We start from the raw sequence: 17424 nt of genomic DNA, 5'->3' as shown, positions 1-17424 counted from the left end.
GGTAAATTTTTTCCGAAGTAAAAACTATATTGACTCCACTAAATAGTCGATTCTCAAGTTTTAACATTTAGGGAAAGTTATAATCATAAAACATTAACCAATTATGTAATCGGGGCACAAATTATATCGATCACTTTCACAAGTTCGCCGTTTTCTGCCTTTATCACACGAGTTGAATGCCCGTCCACCGTCCTAAAACCGGCACTGCGCATTTCGATGTGCTGGAGATATAAAGGAGGTCGATGGAAACTAAAGATAAATAGGGCACCTGTTGATAGATAAAACGCTATATACGAAAGAGACTGTAGATATTGTTTTTGATGAGGTAGGAAAACACATGTACTTCCGGGTGAGTGGGTATAAAAAGGGAAATCTTATGGGAGTAGAAGAAGTACACAATAACGATAAAAATAAAAAGAAACTGTTATTTCAGGTACGGAATAAGTTATAAGACACGAGCTATTGACGTTCTTACTAAAATAAGTTTTCGGCTAAGAAAATCTTATTACATGATTGAAAAAATAACTAAGTAGTCCGTTAGCTGACAGTAAAATATTGAAGAACCTCTAAATTTTAAAGAACCGCTTGGATTGATATGAAATTTGGCATACACATAGGTAACATGTCAAAGAAGAAAAGTGATATTGTGCCGATGTGTGCTTCTGCCCAGGAGGTGAGTTTCACCCTTCTCGGGGGTGAAAAATATACGTCCAAAATTAGTCCGGAAGTGGATAAACTGGCTAATTCTAAACAACTTTTGTCCTATAGAGTTTTTTGACCGAGTCAATACTTTTCGAGTTATCTGCGAGTGAATATGTTAATTTCTCAACAAAAGAACCACGTTTTTAGACGGTTTTTCGCAAGTAACTCAAAAAGTAAGTATTTTAGCGAAAGAAACATTCCTATCAAAAATATAGCCTGTAAAATAGTGAAAAAAATATTGTATGTACGATGTCTCAATTAGCAGAAGCAGAGCTATAGCTAATGAAAATTAAGTTCATATTCGTCAAATTTCAAATCGAATATTTCAATGTGAAATAACCAAAAAATAAAGCACTTTTTGGGGAAAACTCGTTACAAGTTTTTTAAAGTGTTTAAAAATAGGCTTTACTTTTGTTTTTAAAAAAAGTTTCTAGCGTCAAAAGTTACGCTCAAAATAAAGTTGCTCCCTCTGTTTTTGGTAACAAAATCGGGAAAATTAACCCCTAATTAGCATCTCAAATAAAATTAATCGTTACCACTTCACAAGTAGCTTTACTCGTGTATACAGGGTGATTGATTAGTGGGGTAAAGGTCAATAGATCCGCTATAGTAATATATAGCAATAAAAGGTAATAACAAAAATGGTAGCCAACTTTGAGCTTCACATTATAAAATTAGTTAGAATGTTACAGGGTGTTCGATAGCACAGTGGCAGACCAAACTTACGTTTTTTTAAATGGAACACCCTATATTTTATTTTATATACCAAATCCTGTTACCTTCTCCATCACAAAAATAGTAAGGTTTGTTACATTATATAGGGTATTGTAACATCCTGATCATAACAAGACCAGGGCATTAAGCAACACCACACTGCTGGGAGAAACGAGGGGAGGAATTCCTAGAACATCCCTTAGGATATTCAAAAGAAAAACGTCCACCGTTCCATCCATCAGAATGGTGTTCTGCCCGACTGCTCAGCCCTGGGTTCGTTCCCTGTTCATTCTTCCTTCACACCCATCCCAGAAAGGTACAGGAAATAAAAAGTCTACCTAATCATTTTAAATATACTATTTATTCAGATATAAAAAAACTTAACAACAATCATTTTATTGTATACAGACAACCAAGTTAATTTTCTGAGCCCGTGACCGAGACCCTGCTGGTAATCGGTACAAAAGTTATAAAGATAAAAATTTACTCAGCTTTAAATCTTTCCGTCACAGTTCCTAAAGGAGGTCCCCAATCCCTGCAGAATTTGTCGTCGCCGGTAGTTATGGGAAGTCTAGGGCTCCCTTGTTGGGCTGTCTTGTCTCTGTAGGGCTGCCTTGTCTAATTCATTCTACTGATGCATCAGGATACGGTTGTAAGCCAGTTCCGCTCTTCAAAGTAGTGTGTTTTCTTTTCCAGGTAGTGCTTGATTAAAGTCTTCTTCCCGAGGTAGGGGCTAGAAAAATTCAAACAAGGATCAGTTTTCTCCCAACAGAAAAGCCCGATCAGAAATATAGCTGAGCATTGAAAGAAACACGATCTCAGCAAAATCTCTGACCACGGCGTGGTATTATTAAAAATAAAAAGAAACGGAAATAATTATATCAATTAAATATTATAACTATGTACAGAAAATAAAGTAATATATTATATACCAGAGAAAAAGAAATACAATTATAAAAGTTTTTAAGCTTTATTTCAAGGAGAAAGTAGGTATCTGCTGTGCAAAAGAAATCAGTGAAAAACTTAGGCTAAAACTAGATAATCAAACTTACCCATTGTTTAACGGCCCACACACAAACACGATAATGTATGCCAATATTGTGCCTGATTTACGTGGCAATGACAAAAGAGCAAGTACAAATTTGTATCGGATTAAATACCTTCGAAGAGATGTACTAATTGATTTGAAGATAGTAGGGTCGCTTATAGAAATATATAGTCCGAGGGACAAATACCAAGCGGAGCTTGGTGTAGCGTTCAATCGGCTGATTGAAACGTTACAGTATTTACAAAGTTATAACCATTTTTATATAAAAATCGTAACAAGTTCAACTCCCTGTATAAATAAAAATAAGCACAACAGCAATGGATTATTAATGCCATATTTTTTTATTTATTGTTAAAATTTTCAAAAATTATTGACATGGCTAATTTTCTTTATATCAAATACAGGGGGAGTCAAAATGCAAGTACATTATTTTCTCAGTAATTTTAAACGGAACACCCTGTATTTTATATCACTATTGAAAAGTATCATTACCGAACTTTAATTTCTAGATAACATTCCCTATGTCTAAATTTATTAGTTTTCGAGATATTTTTATTTTGCAATTCACCAGTAGCGTGGCCACCCAGATCACCAGAATTTAATAAACTGGACTGATTTTTTTGGGGTTACGTTAACAATGAAGTTTATAAAATACCTCCAACAACAAGGGATAAGATGACAAATAGAATACAAAGTGTATTTCGATGTGTTAATTTACAAATGCTTCGTAGTGTTCAATGATAGTTTTTAGGCGTGCATAAATGTGTTAGGAGGTAATTTTAAACACCTTATGTAATTAAATATTAAATATATTTGATTAAAAGTAACTTTAATTTTTTCAAACATGTTTTTTTTCGCAAAATGTATTACTGATAAATTATTTTTCGCTCTTTTTGTTAGATTGTTACATTTACATACAAAAGTAGTGTTTAATTGTCTACACAAATTGTTGTATTTTGTCTTTGTGTGTTTTTTGTAAAATTTATTTCTAATAAATTATTTCTCTTTCTTTATTTGTTTACATTTACATACAAAAGTAATTTTTCAATTGTTTCAAAATTGTTGCATGTTGTGGTTGTGTTTTTTTTTATAAAATGTATTAGTAGTACAATATTTTTCTTTCTTTATTTGCTACATTGTTACATTGATTACCGGATTGATAATCAGTAATCGGCAATTGTCAATTCAGTCATGGCTTACTTAAAATTTGGAAAAATTTAGACACCTAAAATAATTTTCTAAGAAAAATGAAAATATCCTGAAAACTAATAAATTTGGACATAGGGAATGCTATATAAAAATTAAAGTACGCTACTGGTTATTTCCAATACTGACCAATATGTCAATAATTTTTGAAAATTTTTACAATAAATAAAAAAATATGGCATTAATAAGCCGTTGCTGTTGTGCTTATTTTTATTTATACAGGGAGTTGAACTTGTTACGATTTTTATATAAAAATGGTTATAACTTTGTAAATTTCCTGTATAACAGCAAACCTTTATATTTTTGTGGTGAAGAAGTTAACAGGATTTCGAATATAAAATAAAATATAGGGCTTCCATTTAAAAAAATATAACTTTGTTCTGCCACTGTGTTATCGAACACCCTGTACAATTCCAACTAATTTTGTAAAAAGAAGCTCAAAGTTGGCTACAATTTTTGTTATTAACTTTTATTGCTATCTATTACTATAGTGGATCTATTGAGCTTTACCCCACTAATCAATCACCCTGCATATTGTTTATGTCATCTGTAAGTTTCATCGGTTTAAAGTGCTTATTTTTGAAAGGACTGTAGTTAAAAAGGCTTGAACTGGTCACTAATCACGAGTGTAAGCAAATATAGAAACACCGAATCTAAACCAATAAAATTTTTATCTTAAAGAAAACAAAAATCCAAAATATTCAGAAGAAACGCAAAGCCAACTTTTTTTACTGTTTGAGATTTTTGGATATTACTGATAATTTTTAAGTTATTTTAAGATATTTTAAAAACATATTTTTTTGAGATCCATCGCGGAATTGGCACGTAAAGAAGAAAAAAAAAACCAGTTAACTATGATATATGTGCTTTTAATTGAAAAAATTAGAAATTGTTTAAAAAAATCAGTTCAACATGTTGAATTATCCCCTCTGTAGCTCAGTGGTAAGAGAGTCTACGTTTGGATCTAAGGGGTGTGAGTTCTAATCCCAGCCGAGTAGAAAATTTTTCTTTATTAAAAATTAATAAACGAAACTAGTTTCTATCCTTGTGGGATCGGTACCCACCCACAAGGCGTTCGGATATAATTAGCGCCTCTTTGTAAAGAAAATGAATTCGACTTTACTAAGTAACAAGACATTTACTCAAAACACACAACACACTACACTATAACCTGATTGCATAATCAACTGTACCATGGAATACCGTACCGTGGAATATTTTCTTTGGTTACAACCTCCCGAGATTTTCAAAAATTATTATAAATCATACAGGATGTCGAGGATATTAAGATGGGAGAATTTTAAATAATTCACAACCCATCAGCTCAGCGTGGTAAAAGTTCCAACAAGAAAGATTCCTTAGTACTCAACAAAAGAGTAAATGAATTAAAATGTATAAACATTTTCAATTTCTGTGCAACACGAAAATGCAGCAGCTGCATAATACTTTGATTAAATCGGAGAGTGCAAGAAGAGTCTTTACCGGTTTCGGAGGTTTTTTCCTCCTTATCAGTAGTCCCATATCCTCTTCTCTCCGATTTCCCCAAGTATCATACTTTGGGCCTTTCCGAATTGCAAAGAACGAAAAGCCGCGGATGAACTAGAGCCATCTACCGAAAAACAAAATAAGTTATCAATTGAAGTAGCACAGAAAACGACAATAAATATCATTCCCATACCACCAGATTGACAACAGGTGGAATACTTTCTTTGGTTACAACCTCCCGAGATTTTCAAAAATTATAAATCATACAGGATGCCGAGGAAATTAAGATAAGAGAATTTTAAATAACTCACGACCCATCTGCTCAGCGTGGTAAAAGTTCCAACAAGAAAGATTCCTTAGTACTCAACAAAAGAGTAAATGAATTAAAATGTATAAACATTTTCAATTTCCTTGCAACACGAAAATGCAGCAGCTGCATAATACTCTGGTTAAATCATAGAGTGCAGGAAGAGTCTATACCGGTTTCGGGGCTGTTTCCCTCTCATCAGTAGTTCCATATCCTCTTCTCTCCGATTTCCTCAGGTATCATACTTAGGGCCTTTTGAGCCTGCAAATTCGGAAAGGCCATTATGCAGCTGCTGCATTTTCGTGCTGCAAAGAAATTGAACATGTTTATACATTAAAAAAAGTGTTAAGTTCTAGAGTACTTACATACCCCTACAAATTGGTAAAAGGTTAGTAAGTCAAATGTGTCGACTAAAAGTTGTATAATTGTATACGTCTTATTGGTACTAACAAGACGACTACAAAATAATCAAGGTTTTTCACTTGTTTAACATTGAATCTACTAACACATCTATGGAATTAGGATGCTTAACGGATATTATGTAATATAGTAATTTATCATAATTGATACATAATATAATTAATCAAATATTATTCACGACATGGAACGCGTTTAAAATTGCATTACAAAATTCGCTAATTAATCGAATTTAGAACTACATTACGATAAAAACTTGATCAATAAATCACAACTGAGTGTATAAAAAAATACCATTTATATTATGGAACCATCTCGATCAATATGCAACTAATAGTAGAGGATCCGATATAATAATCCGGTCAACTTAGACATCAAAATGCTTGGCAAATAACAAAAATTGCCGGAGAGCCAAATTTTGGTGGAGAGCTAGGGTATGCCATAACAAATAAAGTTTAAAAAGTCCCCATCGATCCCATGTGTGCGTCAAAAGTTATTCGGGGTCAAAGGTCAAAATTTGAGATTTTTTGAATTTTTTTCGAAAACGGTAAGTTTTATCAAACAAAACCTTAAACTAAAGTTGTAGATCCTAAAATTCTCTACAAAAATAGTCCTTACTATTTTTTCCCTCAGAGTTGCCATTCCTGAGATATCGCGATTCAAAGAGTCACATTATACATGATATGCACACGTTTCCACACCACCTGTGAGGTAGTGTACTCGGCGCGTTTTTTTTACCGTGGTTTCCCCTGTAGGCCTACTCCACTAACTGTTTTGACAATTTTAGGATAATTTAAGGAAACAATACCGGGCAAGTTCTAGATATTACCTTATTATTGATATTGATTTTTGATATTGCTATTGATTATTGGGTTAACTATTGTTTTGATTTCTTTAGATATTTTAATCAGATTCATATTCTTGAAAGTCTACTTCAACAGTCAAGTCTTCTTCGATTTCATCTTCTTCCTCTTCCTCTTGCTGGATGTTCAAAAATTGTTCAAATGTGACTGAGTCATTGGTCTCTTCATTAAAATCACAGGAGTCTTCCTCTGTTGTACTAAACTGGACATTTGAGCAAGACTGACCTTGACAGTTGGTACACACTAGAGAACACAACAACCCGACTTTTTTACATCCACATTTGGCACTACAACCTTTTTAACAATTGCAAAAAATAGTGTTAAGGGGTTTTTCTGGAGCAGGTGGGAGTAAGGTTTTAATCGGTTCCAGAGTATTATCTATTAATTTCCAACCCCAGTCTTCTGGATTCAGTTCATTGCCTAGCTATGTTTGAACTTGATAATATACTCGATACAAATGTTGAAAAGCAGATGCTGATGTTGGAGGAAGACATGATAGTTGTACTTGTTTCATGTTTCGCGTATTTTTTACAAAAGTTAAGTATCGGTATTTATTAAGACAAATAATTTTTTTTGGAGCTCCATAAACCGCAAGAAGAAAGCGAATTCCTTCCGTAATTATTGTTTGCGGTGTAGAATCAAGTTCTGTAAAAACTTTACAGCAGTCAGTCAAATCTTTTTTTTTCGAATAATTTAAGTACTGACGTTTTGCCCCTTCTGTACATTGCGGACGTAGTATCGCAACCGGTTATCGCATGTAAAAATAAAATGTACTTTTGGCATTTGGGATAAGCCGATAAAGTATTCGAAGAATATATCTCTGTTCGCCTTTGAGTCCTTCCAGGTTTCAGAAAATAAATAACTTTATCTACTGGAGTCCTTGCAGTAATCAGTACCAACAAATCAACACCTTCACCAACTACAATTGTTGTGTTTGCTGCCTTAAATTTTTCAATTGCTGTCTCAATTATAAGGACATCTGCGTCATTTTTAGCTTGTTTCACTTCAATATTCGCAGCTGTTAATTTGTCAGTTAACATTTCAGCTTTCTTCTTGCGGTTTATGGAGCTCCAAAAAAATTATTTGTCTTGATAAATACCGATACTTAACTTTTGTAAAAAATACGCGAAACAAGAAACAAGTACAACTATCATGTCTTCCTACAACATCAGCATCTGCTTTTCAACATTTGTATCGAGTATATTATCAAGTTCAAACATGGCTAGGCAATGAACTGAATCCAGAAGACTGGGGTTGGAAATAATAGATAATATTCTGGAACCGATTAAAACCTTGCTCCCACCTGCTCCAGAAAAACTCCTTAACACTATTTTTTGCAATTGCAAAAAAGGTTGTAGTGCCAAATGTGGATGTAAAAAAGTCGGGTTGCTGTGTTCTCTAGTGTGTACCAACTGCCAAGGTCAGTCTTGCTCAAATGTCCAGTTTAGTACAACAGAGGAAGACTCCTGTGATTTTAATGAAGAGACCAATTACTCAGTCACATTTGAACAATTTTTGAACATCCAGTAAGAGGAAGAGGAAGAAGATGAAATCGAAGAAGATCTGACTGTTGAAGTAGACTTTCAGGAATATGAATCTGATTAAAATATCCAAAGAAATCAAAACAATAGTTAACCTAATAATCAATAGCAATAATATCAATAATAAATATCAATAATAAGGTAATATCTAGAACTTGACCGGTATTTTTTCCTTAAATTATCCTAAAATTGTCAAAACAGTTAGTGGAGTAGGCCTACAGGGGAAACCACGGTAAAAAATACGCGCCGAGTACACTAACTCACAGGTGGTGTGGAAACGTGTGCATATCATGTATAATGTGACTCTTTGAATCGCGATATCTCAGGAATGGCAACTCTTAGGAAAAAAATAGTAAGGACTATTTTTGCAGAGAATTTTAAGATCTACAACTTTGGTTTAAGTTTTTTTTGATAAAACTTACCGTTTTGGAAAAAAATCCAAAAAATCTCAAATTTTGACCTTTGACCCCGAATAACTTTTGAAGCACACATGGGATCGATTTTAAACTTTATTTGTTATGGTATACCCTAGCTCTCCACCAAAATTTGGCTCTCCGGCAATTTTTGTTATTTGAAATGTCTATATAGACCGGGTTATAAGGTCGATCTGCAACGACCTGTTTAATGGATAAAAATTATTGGATATTTATGTAATTTAGTATGTTAACAATTATAAAAAACGAGGGTTGCCCAGCCCGATATAATTTTGTTCTGACTATAATTAATTTAATAATGACGTTATTTTATAAATTCAAAAAAATTCGACCTCGGCAGATATTATATACCAGACTTTTTGGATTACTTTAAATCAAAAATGTCTTTTATAATAAGTTTTTCCTTAAGTTGATAGTTCTCGAGTTATAATCAATTTAAAACTGAAAACAGAACGAAAGATGATGATTTATAAGGGTCAAAAACACATGTAATAAATATTATTTTTGTAATCATCAAGTACCTAAATTCCAGTTCAATTTTCTATCAGAAGACGATAAAAATTTTTGCCATGTTTTATTCTAAACTATATTTTTTAGTTGTTATTGAGAAAGGTTCCTTATGGGAAGAAGGGCGATCGGGCATTATCAACTAAAAAACAATGCTTTAAAATGAAATAAGTCCAAATAATTATCAAGAACCGATAGAATAAGGTTTGAACTTCAATTTAGGTACTTCGTAATTTCAACAATGATATTTTTTACTTATGTTTTTAAGCCTTGAAAATAAGTTATAAATTTTTCAGTTATAAATTATTTATAAGTCGAAAACGATCAATTTAAGAGAAAAATTACAAAAGGCTTTTTTTGAAGAATGATCCAAAAAATCTGAATTAATATCTGCCCGGGTCGAAGGTTTTTTTAGGTATAAAAAACTCATATTTTCATTATTAACTAATTATAGTCAGAACACAATTAGGTCGGGCACCTTTTGTTTTTTATAATTGAAGGGCTTAATGTGAAACAATGACAAGCCACATATGAGTTCAAAAAGAGTTAGTGTTATTTTTGGTTAAAGTAATAGTATAGTAAACCACTAACAAATTATCTCATCCCTTCGTTAATACATATATGGCCCGATAAATCTATGGTCACACTATTGCATAGGCCTAGTTTGTCTCTAGTATCTACTCGACATATGACAAGCCACATCAAAATGGCGAACATGGGCGGAAGCGTTTCGGATAATTATTGAGTTCTGACGATTCTAGAAAGAAAAATAGTAAAGTTGACTTGACATTCGATGACAGTGACCGTGACCCTAACTATGTGCAATCTAGAAGTGACTCAAGTAATGAAAATACAGCGATATGTAATTTTTTACTAAATGTGGCATGTAGAAATGAGACAAAGAAATAAACACTGTTTAACAGGTATAGGGTTGAAACCACCCCGAACTCAGTCAATAATAGAAAATTCTGAATCTACATATATCTAAAATTTGGGTAGTTATTATTAATGGAATAATGTAACAAGCCACATTATTTTTAATAAAGGCTGTTTTTTCTCGAGCTTCAAGTAATTTGATTAATATTGTTGTCAACTATAGTCCCATAGGGCAGGGGTCACCAATTATATTTCTTGAGGGTCCGTTTCGAAAACCTATGACACTTCCGGGGTCCGGAGTTAACACTACCTGTCTGGTTGTTCCAATTCGGTAAACAAATCAGAAGGATGCAGTGCGAAATTTTTAGGCAGAAATTGTTTTTAACAGTTTTTTAATAAATCCAAAACATCACCTTTTTGCTCCCGAAAATATGTTTTTAGAATTTTTGGGTCATCTTAAACAAAAAACATTTTTTGTCATTTTTCTCAAAACTTGATAGATTTCAAGTTTTAAGCGATTTATAAACTGAAAAATGCGAAAATAAGCATTTTCGAAGCTTGAAAATTTATGTGTACATTATTATTTTTGCGGTTGTCAAGTGCTTAAATTGAAGTTTAAACATTCAATTTCAAGATTCTGATGAGTTATGGGGGTTTATTTCAATTTTGACCGTTTGTTTTTATTGGCGTATTTAATTAGCACATTGGCAATAATTAATTGAATAAATCATTAAGAAAAAAATATGGTAATAATAAATTATAAAATTTTAATAAATGTGAAGTATTTGTTGGGCATTTTTTGCATAAGTACGTATAATATGTATAAAAAGTGCGACAGAGACGCAGCATAAATTGCGATGTGCGGCGACTTAAAAGTCGAGCGGACTCGCATAATTAACAATTAAAAAACAACGGTCTATATTGAAGTAAGTCCCGATTACTCATTAGAATCTTGAAATTGAATTTATAAACTTCAATTTACGCACTTGGCAACCTACAAACTAATAATTTACATATGAGTTTTCAAACCTCAAAAATGCGGAAGGATTTTAAATCGCTTATAACTCGAAAACCATCAACTTTTGAAAAAAATTACAAGAGACCTTTTTTTAAATACAATTTTCGGGGCTAAAAGGTAATTTTGAATTTGTATAAAAATATTGTTTTGTTAGCACACTAATTACATATCCAATAATTTTTATCCATTAAACAGATCGGTGCATATCGATCTTGTATCTTGGACTATAATTTTATTATTATAGTTAGCGTGCCCGTTGGCAAAAAATTTATAATCGAAACTCTGAGTATCGCTTTATTACCCTACTGCCAGACAGACGAGCGACAATTACAGCGCTGTAAGAGCCGTAAAATTAAGCTCGAAATGGGTCCTATAGTGAGTATAGTGAGTATATTTACATCGCTGTCGCGCTGTCTGGCCATCCACTATACTCACTATAAAACCCATTTTTCGAGCTTCATTTTACTGCTCTTACAGCGCTGTAATTGTCGCTCGTCTGGCCGTAGGCTTATGCTAACTGACGCAGGTTTTCTTCTGCGATTTTCCCGAAATATTTTTATTTTACGAAATACCTAAAATTTATAGATACTGCTACTATTTTCAATTAAATAAAAGTTACAAGAAAAACACGAAAATTTAACTGGCTTTGAATTTTCTGGCTGTCCTCTATATAGACCGGTCTAGTTAGACTCAAAAATAGGAGTGAGGTTACAATAATTACCAACAAGCTGAAAATTGGCATGATTTTTCAAAATACCATCATAAATGAAATCTAAAAAATCCTCATAAATCCGACCCGAGCTAAAAAATTTACGCTGTGTAAAAATCACCAAATATGGTTTTTAGCGATTTTCAGCGAAATGATAAGTTTTATCATAAAATTAGTTCTAACAAAAAATGTAGAATAGGTAATTATCTATACAAAACATATTAATACTTTTTTCGTAAGAGCCACCATTTTTGAGATACAACGATTCAAAAAGTTGAAAGAGTTGTAATCGTCATACTATGTATTAGTACACCACGTATATACATCACTGAAGCTGTAATACAAGTAAACATAATATTCTATCGTCTACTTAACTTATATTACACATAATAATATAAGATATTATAAATATGATAATCTTTCTACTATACAGCTTGCGGTCTACCGAGGGATGCAATGTATAAGCTGTATTATATTACAGTGCCAACAAAAAAATCTTTACAAAGCGAACGTAACGCGAAATAATAAGAGTTAATATTTTAATTTTACTGCTTATTCCCAACAAAAATAGTAAATTGATATGACAAATTATTACCTTATAATAATTCTTCTTACTTATGCGTCTTACTCAATTTGTAAAGATGGGTTTTGTCGGAATAAACACGTTCTATCGGTACGTCGGCTAATCTAATCACCCTACCTATTCTTTTCTCAGAAGGGTTTAAACATAATAATGAAAGCCAACTTTCTAGGCAAAATGTTTATTGCTAAGTATTAATAAACATTTCAATATACAAACTTTATGCAAATTTCAAAAACTTAATTTAGTTTGTTTACTATTATGCAAATTACACCTTTATCTTCCTGGGTGGCGAAATCCTTCAGGTAGATGACACCCTCGAGGTATTAATTAGTCTTGAGTACTACTCCGAAGTGAAAATACCTGTTAAACCAATATTACTTGAATGTGCTGAAGTTTAAAAAAAAACTAATTCAACTCCACAAGAAGTTATTTCCAACGGAATTAGCTTTCTTCTCTTTGTGTATGAAGCGCCTAAAAAACTACGTGTTTAGATAAGTTTCGATATGCATGTTTCTTTAAAAATACTCGAAATAAAAAACAAGTGCAAGTATCTTGTCTTCCTCCAACCTTAGCGGCTGCTCATCAACATCTTTTTCGGGTATATTACCAAGTTCAAGTGTGGCTTGGTTATCAGCTAGATCCAAAAGACTGGGGATGGAAATTAGTCGACAGTTCATTAGAACTTAGAACCAATTCAAACTCCTGAATACAATTTTTTGCAACTGTAAAAAGGGATGTAGCGCTAAATGTGGCTGCAAGAAAGTTGGACTGATTTGTTCGGTAGCATGCACTAATTGTCAAAACCGGTCGTGCTCCAATGTTGAATCACCAACAATTTATTGAGGATTCATTTGATTCTATCGAGGAGCCATGTGATGCGATTGGGGCAATTTACTTGCACCCAGGATGAACAAGAAGAAGAAGGACAAGAAGAAGAACTAGAAGGTGAAGAAGAAGAAGAAGAACAAGGAGAAGAGGAAGCAGAAGTATTAGAAAATTATGAACAAGCTGGATAAATTTCCCTTTTTTTTAATTTGTAGCGCTTTTTATAACTTTTATTATTTTTAACCCTTGCCAATATCAATTATTCAATAGCTTCAAATAAACAGAATTATAACAGATCCATGGAATAGGCCTACTGGGGAAACCACGTTAAAAAACGCGCTAAGTACATTACCTCAAAGGTGGTGTGGAAACGGTTGCGCATATTATGACGATTACAACTTTTTGAATCGTTGTATCTCAAAAACGGTGGCTCGTAGGAAAAAAAGTAATAAGACATTTTTTATAGATAATTATCTAATCTACATTTTTTGTTAAAACTAATTTTATAATAAAACTTACCGTTTCGCTGAAAATCGCTAAAAACTCTATTTGGTGACCTTTGACCCCGCTTTTTAGCTCGGTTCGGATTTATGAGGACTTTTGAGATTTCATTTATGATGGTATTTTGAGCAATCCTGCCAATTTTCAGCTTGATGGTAATTTTTGTAACCTCGGATGTGTAAGTTGACCGGAGTAATAGCTTATGTAATCATGTCATATAGGGTGGTAACATTTTGGTCTGCGTTCTTACTGTTTTCCAGAATGTTCTTGATATCTCCTTCAAACTTATTTATATTATCGGAGTTTATCCAGGTAAGTCTGGCTTTCTTTTTGGATAAAATATCTGGGACCTGTAATCAGAGGACCAAGATTTGAGTACCTTCGGCTAATTTTCAACGGCAAAATTGAAGGACAGAGAGTGGAAAAAATTCTACTGGTGGAGAAATTTGCGACAGTGAACAGATTTAACAGCAGAACAATTTCTACACGTAGTCCAAGGCCGAGATAAAGATAAAAATATTATAAGTGGTAGTCCATAAATGATAGTCTATAAAGTTGAATCTTTTAAGATATAAGCTATATAATTCATTATTTGTTTATATTTACAACATATAAATGAATTTATATTCTTATTTTTCAGAACCAAAACGTGGGAAGAAGTCGAGTATGCCATTTTTCCCATTTAAAGGTAAGTAGATTCTCACTGTATTCTATTCTAAACAGAGAATGTTCACAATAATTATGTTCTTTACACTTACTTTGTATACTTATTGTATATTTATTTGACACCGTAATATTCAAAGTCACGTATAAAAATCTATACTAAAAAATATAAGCTTATCCAGGAAAATCGATATGAAGATTAATAGAAAAAAAGATGAAACAAGTTTTTAAATATAATTTAAGGTGGGTATTTGGTAACGAATGGGCCATAGCTTAACCTCAGTTTCCTGAGGTTAAAATAGGTCAATTTAAGCTAACTTACTTTAGTACGAAAGTTGATCATAACGGAAATACAGGGTGTCAAAGTTAAACTGTTATTTTATTTATTCTTGAATATTTCCTGACAGGAATGAGATAACAACACGAAATTTTATAAACGGGGGTTTTTTGGGACGAGAAATCTAAATTAACCAAAAAATGATCATCCTGCGCTCATTTAATACGTTCAATATTTTTTTATCCCCCACTCTACATGCTTTTTGAATTAAAACTTTTATTCTCTTAATATTTTTACTTAAAAAAGATATACTACATTCATCTCGATAAATTCAACCGTTTTCGAAATAAGCGCATTTTAAATCTGCCATGCAATATAATTTTTTGCATAGTATCATTGTAGTTACAACCGAAAGATAAATTTGAAACCATAATAATTGTGCAAGTTCTCATATTTGTGTCATTGCATCACAAATTCCATTTGAAGGAATTTGCAATACATTATTGGAAATGATTATGATTTTAAGTTTATTTTTCGGGTGTAACTACTACAATGGTATTATGCAAAAAAATATTTTGCATCGTTGATTTAAAATGGGTTTATCTCGAAAACGGTTGAGTTTAGTGAGATGAATGTATAGTATATTAGTATACTTTTTTAAGTAAACATAATAGGGGAATACAAGTTTTTGTTCAAAAATTATGTAGAACGGGTAATAAAAAAAATATTTTTATTTTATTTATTTATTTACGAGCAAGCCCAATTCAGAAAAGATTATTTCAAAAGAAATAATCTTTCGGACCATTATAATAAATGAATCCAGATATTATTCTGAACCGTTTCTATATCCTGATTGATGGATTCGACCGTTACTTGATGGAAGTTCATTTTATCTAACAATAAAACACTGAGAACGTTTGTTTTCTATACTTCCACAAAATTTATTACAACTAAGTGACTACAGCTGTTTCGGCAGAGTGCCTTTCTCAAGTGATATAGTTTACAATGTGTTTGCCTTTTTAAGTCTTTAACTGAAGAGGTTGAGGAGTGGGGAGCTGTTTGTCTCGAGTTGGTCATTCAGAATTATATCCGTATTTTTCAATTTATTAATTTCCATAGACTCTAAAAAAGATAGCCTTTATTTTGAATATGCAGAATTTGAAACTCTTCATTGAAAGAATGATTATGATCTAGAAGGTGAAGTGCGTATGTAGAATTGTCTGTTTTTCTTTTGTTGAAAGCCCTTTTGTGTTCTGCTATCCGTTTGTCAAAGGTTCTGCCAGTTTGACCGATGTAAGTTTTCGGACAGTCACCACAAGTTAGTTTGTACACACCACTCTGTAGTTGCTTTCTCTTTCGGCTTTTATTGTTTTTAATATGTTTGCTTAAGTTGTTGTTAGTTCTAAAAGCTGGTGTTATTCCTTTCTTTTTTATGTATCTGGCTATTTTTGTTGTTATTTTGCCAGTGTATGTGAGAGAGCAGAAGGTACTGGGTTCTTTCTGTGGTGGTGGATACACTAACTTCAGGGCTTTCTTATGGAGTTTTTGGTTTAAAATTTTGTTAACTGTTTGTTCGTTATAGCCATTGTTTACTGCTATTTGTTTAATGATGTTTAGTTATATCCCGAAGTTATTTTTTGTCGTGGGAATTTCTGTCAGTCTATGTATCATGCTATGGTAGGCTGCTAATTTGTGCTGTGTAGGATTGGATGATGAATTGTGTATAGTTCTGTCAGTATAGGTAGGTTTATGATATACGGAGAACTCATGTTTGTTGTGTAGTCTAGTAATCGTTACATCTAGAAAGTTTATGGAATTGTTCTGTTCTGTTTCTATTATAAACTCAATATTACTATGAAGTGAATTAATGTATGATAGAAATTGGTCAAGTTGTCTGTTAGTTCCTGTAAAGCATACTAATATATCATCCACGTATTTCACCCAATAAAAGAACTGTTTAAATACGGGATGTTTAGAATTTTTTTTTTCAAGTTGGTTCATAAATATATATATGATAGCAATGGGCTTAGAGGATTACCCATAATAAGTCCTGCACTGTTGTTTATGTATAATTGATTATTGAATTCAAAATAGTCTTGATTTATGCAAATTTCAAGAAGGTGTAAAATTTCAGATGCAATGATTGGATTTGTACTCTTATGGTCTAAAAGATTTTTAACTAAAACAAAAGTTTCTGTAGGAGGAACACTATGAAAAAGATTTTTTACGTCAAATGAAATTAGTCTGGATTTGTTGGGCAATTTAAAATGTTGTATTTTATTAACTAGTTCTAGTGTATTTTTTACGGTAAATTTAGGTGAAAATTTAGTGTATTCTGTAATAATATCTGACAGTTTTTTTGAAAGTTTATATGACGGAGCTGTATAAAAAGAAACTACAGGCCTTATTGGGTGGTCAGGTTTGTGTAGTTTAATAAAAGAGTATAGTTTAGGAGGTTATGGGTTCATAATATTAAGGTATTTCTGTTTTGTTGGATTTAGTATTGATATTGAATTTTCAATGGTTAGTTGAATTTGTTTTCGGTATTTTTCTGTGGGGTCTTTGTTTAGTGTTATACTATATTGGTTATTTAAAAATTCTATTTTTTTGTTATTATAGCCTCTTTTATCGATAGCAATAGTAGTGTTACCTTTGTCTGCTATTGTAAATATTATGTTATGTTTTATTGATTTATTTTTAATTGAAACGGCTATTTGGTTTTCTTTGTACAAGAATATTTAGAGTATT

General features: G+C 32.2%; 1 protein-coding gene across 2 annotated transcripts in view; it reads left to right on the top strand.

The window, feature by feature from the left end:
- LOC114332298 (high affinity cAMP-specific and IBMX-insensitive 3',5'-cyclic phosphodiesterase 8) overlaps positions 1-17424 on the top strand; it is a 1526162-nt gene that overhangs the window by 394152 nt on the left and 1114586 nt on the right. For both annotated transcript variants that reach the window (XM_050658208.1, XM_050658210.1), the window contains one exon: positions 14377-14424. In XM_050658208.1, coding sequence (XP_050514165.1) covers positions 14377-14424 — 48 coding nt within the window. The remainder of the gene's footprint in view (positions 1-14376; positions 14425-17424) is intronic.

Source organism: Diabrotica virgifera, chromosome 8 (genome assembly GCF_917563875.1).
Source record: "Diabrotica virgifera virgifera chromosome 8, PGI_DIABVI_V3a".
Classification (NCBI taxonomy): domain Eukaryota; kingdom Metazoa; phylum Arthropoda; class Insecta; order Coleoptera; family Chrysomelidae; genus Diabrotica; species Diabrotica virgifera.
Note: the sequence above shows the minus strand (reverse complement) of the source record. Positions and strands in the feature narration are given on the sequence as shown.